The following is an 11,019-nucleotide window of genomic DNA, read 5'->3' as shown; positions in this document are numbered from 1 at the left end:
TCGCATAATCTCCTTCAAAATGTACTTGTTAATTTTGTTGAAAATCTCGAATTTCGTCCGTCCGTCCCCCCCCCCCCCCCGTGATGAAAAGAAACCGCCGCCCCTGCCTACTACTACGAAATATAATACTACACTACTGCCATTGATGATTTTGCTGCTGATGATGATGATAATAATGATATATTAATAATGATAATGATTATAATAATGATATATTGATCATGATAATGATTATGATAATGAGAGTAATAACAATTATCATCACCATCATCATCATACATATTAAATCTATCTCCGATCCTTATTAGTCATACCATAATAAACGAATTAGAACACTCTTAATAACATGTCGCAGTATCGTGGGTGAATAAGATATCTAATACGGTTGGGCGGGCTTGTAACAAGGGTTAAAAGAAGAAAGAAAACAGATTTGAAAGGAACATTCTAAAAGGAAACGTACCTTGATTGAAAACATTTGAAATGACGCCGGTAGGTTTTACAGATTTAAAAAATATATTTTCACTGATAGTAACCTGGGAGCGTGGGTGTTTTGAAGCTCAAAAACATGTTTGTCGAATAGATTCTTTTGAGTAAAATTACAATGGAAAACTATTTGAAGTGTAAGCATGTCCAAATTTGGGTATTTCATCGTTTCGCTTTAATGCAAACATCCCTCGCTACAATAATATACGAGAAAACTCAGACAGAGATATAATTGAAGTGAAAAATGGAAACAATGTTTTGGCTTCTGTTTATGACACTTTACCTGACGTTGAGGTCCACCGTCCTTAACAAGATTTCATATATATATATATATATGTATCATAATGTAATTCAAGAAATAAGTGAAAACCCTAAGATGTACATGTAAATACCCAACTACATTTGTATGCATTCAGGTAGGAAATTGGGTACGTTAGGCTGATGTTAAATATATTGGGAAAACCTGAATTTTACCCCAACATTTCTTTTTGGCAGCGTTCTACATTAGTAAAAGAATGTCAGAACTAGAAAATGTATACCAATGCATATATATCATGTATATTCAAAACAAGTTTAGGTGATCCTGGGGATCGAAATAATGTCATGTGAAAGCTTAGAAACAGTCACTTTAAAGGTACTATGTCCCTTTTGCAGCCAACCTCAAATTCTGTAGAACTTTGCAGGAATTATGAATATGTCATGTATATCCTATCTGTGAAATTTAAACGTTAGCAGTGTCCTAATATTCAAATTATGCAAGGAAACCCGTTTACTTGCTACTGTCAGACACTATTGAGTGACAGACTGGCCTTTTTCTTCTTTGGTAATAACATACATAAAATGACCTGTAAAAGGTACATGAGCATTTGTCTACACCAATAGCCCACTTCTTGTGATGGCCTAAATTAAACGGATTGAATCATTGCGCAGCATAAAACGTATGACCATTCGGTACAATGGTCTGAATATCAAAACTATTACTTATTGGCTTTATAGCTCCTATTAAGTCGATTTTACAAATAATAGTCTTTATTTTCCCACTTAAAGACATTTGCACGCCCCACCTTTTTAGGGAAGTTCTAAATTAGTATTATCTTTCAAATGGCGTTGGAATTTAACCTTTTCATTTTTTTTTTTGGCCTGCAAATGGGACATAGTACCTTTAAGATCACTTTAAACAATAGAGCACTGAAGCACGAAACAGATTTTAGTAATCAAAAGGATTTAAGACCAAAGTAACGCTTGCATGTAGCCTGAACCACATTTCGTGCATCAGAATAATCTTGGTACATACAGATTTTGACGGGACTTATTTAAAACCCTGGTTTTCATTCATCCAAGGCAGAAACATTATGAACAGGAAAGAAGTAACCCTCTACTTTAAAATATATTCATAGTTCACACTAATTATTTCTTATAATTATGAGCTACTTAAGACGTTAAATTGGGTTTAATTTTATTGATACGCACTATATAACATCGCTTAGCTTCTCGTAGGAAAAGGCATTAAAATATTCTCTGCAAAAATTTGACAACATTTCGACAGAAAGAATGAAGAAAAAATACATTGATTGAAATAATGTGTTATTTTGGTCACGCACACCAGTTTTACACGAAAGAAATCTGTAACGCGAGGGCGATAGGTGCTCAAAAGCAGACTGTATACAGGTACATTACAATGGAAACTGCAGGAGTTAAAAAAAACCCATGCATGTCTGAATTTGGGCATATTTTTTCATTTAAAAAAAGGCGATATTCAGGCTCGCAAAAACCACTGGAAAAGAAACCGGATATCTATAAAAAAACAAATTTAAAAAATCGAAAGGAGGGCCTACCACCGTAGGCTAAACACTAAAAGCTTCATAAGCTTCACGATCGTGGTCATAAAACAGTTGAAACCAGTTAGATTTTCAACTGGTATCAACTGGTACCAGTTGAATCCAATCGGTGGAACTGGAATATGTGCCAGTTTATTTTACTGGTTTCGACTGGATTCAACTGATACCAGTTGAAACCAGTTGACACAACTGGTAAACTTCACAAGTCATGCACCAGTATATCCCAGTTGAAACCCATTGACTCTACTGGCACATGCTATAAACAAGCTATTTTTTAGAACTTTAGAGGGCGCTCTTTATTTTATGCTTTTAGCATTAATGCGTGAAATTCAGCATGGCTATGAGCAATTATAAGATTAAAGGTACTATGTCCCATTTGCAGACCAAAAAATGAAAAAATTGAATTCCGGCGGTATTTAAAAGATAATATTTATTTAGAACTTCTCTTAAAACGAAAGGGCTTGAAAATGTATTTTAGTGCGAAAATAACGACCGTTAGTTGACGAATCGATTTTAAGACCCTTTTACCGAATGGTCGAACGTTTTGTGCTGAGCAAAGAATCAATCAGTTTATTTTTTGCCATTACAAGAAGTGTGTTATTGATGTAGACAAATGCTCATGCACCCATTACAGCTCATTTTATGTAGGTTATTACCAAAGAAAAAAAAAAGTCAGTCAGTCTCATTCAGTTGCGTTTGACAGAAAGTAAACAGGTCTCCTTACATAATTTTAATACTAGAACACTGCTAACGTTTGCATTTAGCAGATAGAACATACGTGACATATTCATACGTCCTACAAAGTCCTACTGAATTTGAAGCTGGCTGCAAATATCATAATTATTATCATTGATGTTGTTACCATTTTATCTTTGTAATTATAATCATTGCTGTTTTTATATGATTGTTAGGAAACAAGGCCTTGGCCTTACTTCAGTCCGATTATATACAAATTGGTATTAAAAGGAACGCAACAATGTATACTTTTAAATACGTGTACATACCTGAAGGAATAGTACTTGTTTTCTAATTTCACAGATTTTATCCTCGTCTGTCTTGGTCAGTTTGCCTGAATCTAGAATGTTTTCAGGGTCAAAAGCTACGTGTGAGAAGAGAGAGACAAGGAGATGGATGCGTTTTGATAACAGAAGATCCATATGATGAGATAGAGACAGAGAGAGTGGAGCATGGATAATTAAGAGAGAGAATGAAAGGTAGAGAAAAGGAATAAGAAAGAGGAAGATAGAGGGTGTGGGCAGGGACTTGTCCCTGGTGTGGGGTAGGAGAGGAAGAGGGATGTGCGCATAGGGATAGTGGAAGATACAGACGGTCGGATAGAAGCAGAAAATGAGACAAGGGAGAGAGAGAGATAGAGTGTGTGTGTGTGTGTGTGTGTGAGTGAGAGAAAGAATAAACACAATTTCAATTGGTTATCAAAGTGATCAATTATTTCGATCAAAATCTTGTTTAACTTTGACAAGTTCTTGGTACAATATTATTGTGACCGTTACCTGTAATATCATGAATGTCATATTAGCTGAAACATAATCCTTATTACAGAAAAAACAAGGAAGAAAAAGTATCAACGAAAATATAATACATTATGTTAGTTAACATTTACGTAGAATCAGAGGGAGTTGCTTAATATCAAACATACATAATTATCAGCCAGCTTGAATATATATATATATATATTACAAAGTATAAATTTCTCCTTGGTGTTCGAAAAGATACACACAAAGACAAGAGATGATAATACTCCGAACACGAAATATGGTTTAATAAATTGTCGCTCAATGGACCTTTCAAGTAATTTTTTGTTACCATTCTTTTCCCCTCCATATGGATTTTACTGATTTTTATTTCCAGCAAATTAACAAACAAAATGTCAATATTTTCATTGTACATTGAAATATGTTATTGTTATGCATCAATATATTCACATCTTATCCACCTTCTATATCTTCCTCTGTCCTATCCTACACAATATTTTTGAAATGTATTATTAGGTCATCTACCCCATTTCGGCAATTGTGTACAAGACATCAATGGTAGAAATTTACAGTGATAAGGAGCATAATTATATAAATGAAATCCGCCCAGAAACCTCACCTTCATCTTGCGGACCTTCCTTTGCAACAGCAACGGCTTGGGTAACTCCGACAAGACACAGACATGAAAATAGAACTAGAGTGATGACAAAGAACGACTTCATCTTGAAAAGTGTGTTGATAGATTTCTGCAATCACTTTGATGAGAAGATGAATGCTAGGTGATTTCAACTGTCCAAGAAGCGGGTTTGCTTCGGTATTTATACCGCTTTAACACGTAAACCCCTCCAACTTTTTTCCAAATTTGGCGACAAGGAGGGGCCAGAGCTAGTTCGGCACAAGCAATTGTGTATTAAGCAGAGATTTTATCAAAGTATCTAGAACCATTTCATTAATGTGTATTAAGCTGAGCGCAGAATAGGCTAGCTTGACATTCAAATTGTATGGCAAAATGTGAAAGGGGCAAGGTTATTTCTTATGCAGAAGTACACGTAGACAGTCACCCTTTCACATGCGATCCCTAAAAATTGTTTGTTATGATGGCTCAAGGTGACTTATGATTAATTTCTATGTCTATTTTGTTTGACTCTAGCTGTCCAAACAAGACCAATTTAATAACTAACATAGCCTTGGAAGTAGCAAGGTCGAGTGAAAGATTTGTCAGGAAGTTATCCAATCCAATATGGACCCGCCAATATCCAGCTGCCTACTCAAAGGTACTTATGGATGAGACTTAGAAATGACTGACTAATGTCGTCCATGATTCACCTTGAAAGGACTGGGGTTGTGGCTAATTGTGTAATGAATGGATGTGGGTTTTAAAAGTAAATCAGGGTTTCTTAGGGAGGGGCCCAAATTTAAAATCAGTTTGAAATTTAGTGGTAGTGAGCACTAATTTGTTCTTCTTTTTTTCTTTGCTCCCGAAATTTGGAAATCGCGCCGCCCAATAATTCGCTAAGTAGGGGTGGGGGGATTGTGAGCACTAATTGTTTGTTTTGGCTCTTGAAAATTCGAAAAATGCACCCCCCCCCCTCCCCTTGGGCGCCAGGGGGGGCATCTCCAAAAAAGGGTAAAAATAAAGTGTTTTTACACGCCGCCCCCCCCCCCCTGGATCCGCCACTGGGTCACAATGTTCTCCCTGAAAGAGCGAATGTGTTTTACTGACTACACTGAAAATGATCGTGTTGTTTTCAGGCAAACTGGTATATAGTTTGGTTTGGCTTGGTTTACGGTATAAAAAAAACATATTAGTAATTATGGTAATTATTTTACAATAATACAGATGGATCGTTCTATTCAGAGCCATTAATCTAATGGATTAGAAATTGTTATAATTAAAATAAGCCAGTGAGCTCTGTTAAATTAACCATCTAGATCATTCCCAAGTTGTCACTCTGTAGAATGATAAACCGGTAATCAGGATTTAAAGATTTCCCCTTATTTGAGCATGACCACGCATAAATGGAAAGACCGGATATGAATGGACTTAGTAACATAGTTTTTAAAACAATTTCCATAAGCAGATATGATTGCTCTAAAGCAAGTTCCCGTCAAACCTGTTCTCTCACAACCGTTTTCTTCTAGCATCATAGACAACAGTAATTACATCTCAACACCTTTGAAATTATATAGACACTGTCTGTTTAATTCAGGTTGATTAATGTAAACTCTTATAATTGACATAATCATTGAGCGATCAATGAGTTTCGTATCACACTTCTGTGAGATTGAATACAAAGAACTATTCTTTCCTGAAGGAAAAAACAATCTATCATGAAATTCAATATGTATTTACAACATTTAGAGAACCATCGACAAATCAGGCCTAATTTTACATGACACTTTATCCATGCTGTATGTATAAAACTAGGGTTTACATTTTATTACTGGTATGTGTCTGAAACTAAGGTGTACATTTTATCACTGCTATGCGTATAAAACTAAGGTGTACATTTTATCACTATTGTGTGTTTAAAACTAAGGTGTTGTCTTTCTATGAAACTAAGTTTTACACTTTATCACTAGTATGTGTCTGAAACTAAGGTGTACATTGTGTCACTGTTGTGTGTATGAAAATAAAATGTTCTAAAACCATTAAAAGAACTGACAAGTTTGTCAAACTACACGAAATGAAGTGGAATGTAATAGTAGGACTTCAGATAGTACAGACAGCGCAAGTAATTTCGTAACCATCGATGTAGGATCCACAATCCAAGCCCCCACCCACCAGACACCGGACTTCTGTCATATACAACAGCGCACCATTCTCATTCCCCATGGTACCCGCTTTAGGAACCATCTCTCGGTCCACACACACAAATTCCGATCTATTGTGTTCGTATTTCTCTGCCATAAGATAACCAGCGTACTCTAAACGCCACTCTTGAGAAGGACACACGTTGCGGGCAGGAATCATAAGTTTCCTGGTGCGGTTAGAGGGCGCCCTACAGACTGCGCAGGTCGGAGTATGGTCATGCATTGGTTGAATGCGTGAAGGAGCAGTATGGACTTCGTATTCAGAGGTGTATAGTTTGGCTCGGTGTTCATCTTTGGAAGCTGTTACCTCGTCATAGATAGGCTCGTCCGGCATACAGAGATAATTTGAGCCGCTACCAGTCTGAATGTAGTGTGCACCTCCAATAGAACCTGAATAAATCACAAAGCAATGTAACGCAAACAAAGGTAAACCCACTTAAGTTCGAGTTCATTGAAATCTAAATTAAGAATGATGTAAGACTAATGACAGCCACTGAAGGCCACTCCGGAGAACGTTAAATAAATAATTTTCTTCCAGGTACAATTTTAAACCTGGGTGGAGAGTGGCAAATGTAGATACATATCTTGGCAAAGGACATTCGTAGGGGTCTGGGACTCGAACATTGAACCATATGATCTAATGCTTATACGACACCTCTACAGCCCATGACGGCATCTCAATTTTGCACTTGAGCTCATCCTCATGGTTGGTAATGGGATTACATAGCTCATTTGCCAAACAGTTTGTAAAAGGATGTCGTGGTCTAACGGTACGTCACCGGAATGATTATCACATGGTTCGCGGTTCGAGTTCCGCATTTAATGTGCGTCGGCAAAAATGTATCTACATTTCCCACTCTCCACCCAGAAGTAGAAAGTGTGAATCTGGTAAATATTAAATTATTGAATGCCTTTAGTGTTTTAGGGCAGCTGGGATAATGCCATGGTAATTTGTTATATTATTTGTAAGCACTTAGATAATCCGATAGGATTGGTATTTGCGCTATTTAATTGTAGCAATTATTACTACCTTAATATCAGTGAATGTAATGATCTCTTTGGTAGAGATTGAACTTTAGTTTAATACAAATTTTAATCGTGCTTACAATGTATAAATAGGGGTAACATCACAATAACTCAAATAGTCACAAAAAACTTGGCATACGTTTGTGCATTCACGTATTCCTCACCCATTCTTATGCACTTAAGTTTAAGCCAGTGACGCTATTAATGGCTTGTGTTTCGTTTGTGATGATGAAGAATTTTTGCACAACACCAGATTGATTATAGATTACACTAACATTGACTTTCGAATAAAATAACTCGAGGTTATTTCATACTCTATTGTGTATCCAAATACATGTATGTTTGAGATACGTTAAAGTGTTCGCACATTTCAATATGACAGACGGACAAGGATATTGAAATTGCCTGTGGTTGATTCTAAGAAAGTCCTTGCGATCATGTCAAAACCATGTTAAAAGTTTTCTTCCCCATGTAATATTACCCATCTGCACCAACCTGAATAGATGAGTTCTGCATCTTCGGGACATACATCGTTACCCCAGCGAGTATAGATGACACCAGGAAGACTTGTAGGGGTACCTACTGGACGTACTTGATCCTCATCGTCGCTGGGTGAAATGGGTTTTTCAGCTAAAATGTTAAACATTTAGAAATTTTATACATCGGAGTCTATAGGCAAGATTTATTTGATTACGGATATTTTCAAATGCGGTTAAGTTAAGAAAGCCGAAAAATCTATGAACGAACATATTGTTTGTGTAATTTTCCCGGCTTATCAATGACTAATTGCACGTTTGCTTTTTTTTTAAGCGGCGGCTGTTTTCACATGAGAATGTGAAAACAAAGCCCCCTTGAGTGACCTCCAACTATCCGTCTCCATATTATATTTATTTTTTTCCACATACTAAGAATCTTGCTCTACGATTAGTCAAAAGTAAATCACGTGATGAAAGATAGTTCGCCCATTATTGATGGGAGAAGCAAAAAGTTCGTTACACTGTGTAGATAGTTCTACTATCTACACAGTGCAACGCACTTTCACTGAAGATTATCCAAAAGCGCACTAAAACAGGCGTATTTAAGCGCGCATTAACAATGAGCGCAATTAAAGCAAACACATGCGCGCACCGTACCCTTAAGGGGCTGGGTTAAACTTTTAACTTTTTTGGTGTAAATTTGGGCCTGGTGTCTTTCATGTAGATGCATACACGTCCTTTTCTGTTTGTAGTTAAATTGTTTTAGATGTGGAATATAAAACAAATAATCACCTTTTGGTTTCAGGCGATGGCAGACTATCACTTCCTCGTTGATCAGAATGTATACGCTATCTTTCCTCAGCTTCGCTTCGGAAAGATAGCTACATCCAGATCGCCTCGGCTAGTTTGTCCCATCATCTTCAACAACGGTAGTTATTTGCTTAATAGTATTTCTTCATTGTGTAAATTGCCAAAGACTACACAGGAGTTACAATATCCGAAGAGTTTTTTCCAATAACTTGAATTTTTATTTCGCTAGCCATGCATTCCGGCTTGAATAATCACAATGTCACAGTTATGAATGTTCTACATCTGCATGTCGTGCCATATCGAGTCAGGTTGATGTTGTTATATGCCTACCTTGAAGACTTGTTGGTGCATCACGTCCGTCTCTCCCGTCCCTTCCGGGAACACCAGCAGGACACAAGAAACATTGACCTAAAGAAGAAACAGCATATATATTTCATATCCAGGTTAATGATCTGCGAGGCTTAAATACTTCTGCTTGCATATATTTCAAGTCAAATAGCTCTTTCTGAAAGTTTTTCTTAACCTGCATGATAATGACCTACTTCATACGTTCCATTGATAATTTCTTTTTTCTTTTAGTTGACTCATAGAGATTTAGTTTCGAATATTGATATCTCCTATTTTCGGACTTTGAAGGGACTCGCGTGGCCAACCAACATGACCTATGACCCTGGAAGTTCGTTTGGGCATTGAGGGCTCTCTTATTTTTCTATTTTCTTCTTGTTTACGCATCTATAAGCTTCAATGATGTCTATACTTTCGAGATGTACAGTTTACCAATACGGCACTGTCTAATACAGTGGTTTCAGATTTGATTTTGGAAATTTCGAGGTCCATTTTTTGATTATTACATGCTGGGTTTTTAGGCGCCTCAAGGCCTGCAATGTGTCGAATACCCAGTGCATACGATACATTATTTGCTGATGTAGGACTATATACACAAGCAACTTGTGGGGTCTAGCTTTTTTTGGCATGCCTAGTTAGAGTATCATCATTCGAAAGGTAAATGCAACGTAAACATTTGATTTCCTGGTGCACGCACTAATTTTCTTTGTAGGTGGGCCTTCGTGTACGATGGGGATTAGAGAAATCACAAAACTTGTGGTCTCTGTTTCATAAGACTTGTTATGAATTACTAAATTTTAAGCTATGCTAAATTCATTGTATTAGATTCGCTATTTTAATACGACATTTTTATAAACTGGGACCTGGATTGCATACCAGAATACATAGGCCATGAGTATGGTCCGAATGGGTTCTGACCCATGCTTGGCTGCTCGGCACCAGATGGTGGGAACGATGTCGGGAGAGTCGATGACGAGTCGAGTTCCCTTCGACGTCGTGTCTTATCAGGTTCTCCCAGCTCAAACTCGGTCTCGATAGAAGCAGGAATGTGAATCTTTGCCATCATTGATGGATTCTTCGCGACGAGCTCGAGAGTTAAGAAGGAACGGGTGATCTCAGCAACGGATTCCTACATGATTTGGTAGTTGAAAAGTTAAGATACAAGTTATAGAAAAGAAAATCACTAATACATACCCTCGATATTATTTTCTATCATAAAGGCACTGTGGTAAGGGTCTCTTCAAATCTGTTATGGAATTGTATTCTGGTTGTGCCTTCCAACCCTACGACAAGTTGCCAGGAGACTATTAACCACAAACACGTTAATCCATAGTCCGCCTTCAAGCAGTATTAGTAGATTTTGAAGATTTTAATCATTCATAAAAAGATGGACCAAAAGGTGGTCTGAAAGTGAATTATAAAATTGCACTGTTTTAGTATAACATAATCTCTAAAAGCCGTTAAAAATGAACTTAATGTGTGCAAGAATAAACAGAAAAAGATATTTGTACCGAAGTTGACATCGTATGCCTGGTATCGATTAACTGAGAACTCTCAAATCATGTGTAATGAAAATACACGACAGAAAAAAAATGATATAGGTCAAAATGTTCTTTTACAAAACAAAAGAGAGAGTTGTCCTACATACAGCCTTTTCACACACAGCTAAAATTCATCGTATCCAGAGATGATTTCTATAAACGTGTTTAACTCAACAGTTTTAAACATGTTTAT

The 11,019-nt window shown here is 36.8% G+C and overlaps 1 protein-coding gene across 1 annotated transcript; it reads right to left on the bottom strand.

The window, feature by feature from the left end:
* Positions 1–6,003: 6,003 nt before the first annotated feature.
* Positions 6,004–10,808, bottom strand: LOC115926413 (short-chain collagen C4-like). Its single transcript, XM_030991102.1, has 5 exons — positions 10,797–10,808; positions 10,162–10,414; positions 9,271–9,348; positions 8,150–8,284; positions 6,004–7,018 (listed from the first exon to the last, which is right to left on the bottom strand). Exons 1-5 carry the CDS (start codon positions 10,806–10,808, stop codon positions 6,528–6,530), a joined length of 969 nt encoding a protein of 322 aa, XP_030846962.1. The 3' UTR covers positions 6,004–6,527.
* Positions 10,809–11,019: the final 211 nt, after the last annotated feature.

Source organism: Strongylocentrotus purpuratus, unplaced genomic scaffold (genome assembly GCF_000002235.5).
Source record: "Strongylocentrotus purpuratus isolate Spur 01 unplaced genomic scaffold, Spur_5.0 spur5_scaffold_2, whole genome shotgun sequence".
In the NCBI taxonomy this organism is placed as follows: domain Eukaryota; kingdom Metazoa; phylum Echinodermata; class Echinoidea; order Camarodonta; family Strongylocentrotidae; genus Strongylocentrotus; species Strongylocentrotus purpuratus.
Note: the sequence above shows the minus strand (reverse complement) of the source record. Positions and strands in the feature narration are given on the sequence as shown.

What these genes read in the sequence shown, in the direction of transcription:
- LOC115926413 (XM_030991102.1), bottom strand. An exon ending in CTCATGGCCTATGTATTCTG is followed by an intron (nt 9,349 to 10,161) that starts GTATGCAATCCA and finishes TTTCTTCTTTAG; the next exon opens with GTCAATGTTTCTTGTGTCCT. An exon ending in TGCACCAACAAGTCTTCAAG is followed by an intron (nt 8,285 to 9,270) that starts GTAGGCATATAA and finishes TTAACATTTTAG; the next exon opens with CTGAAAAACCCATTTCACCC.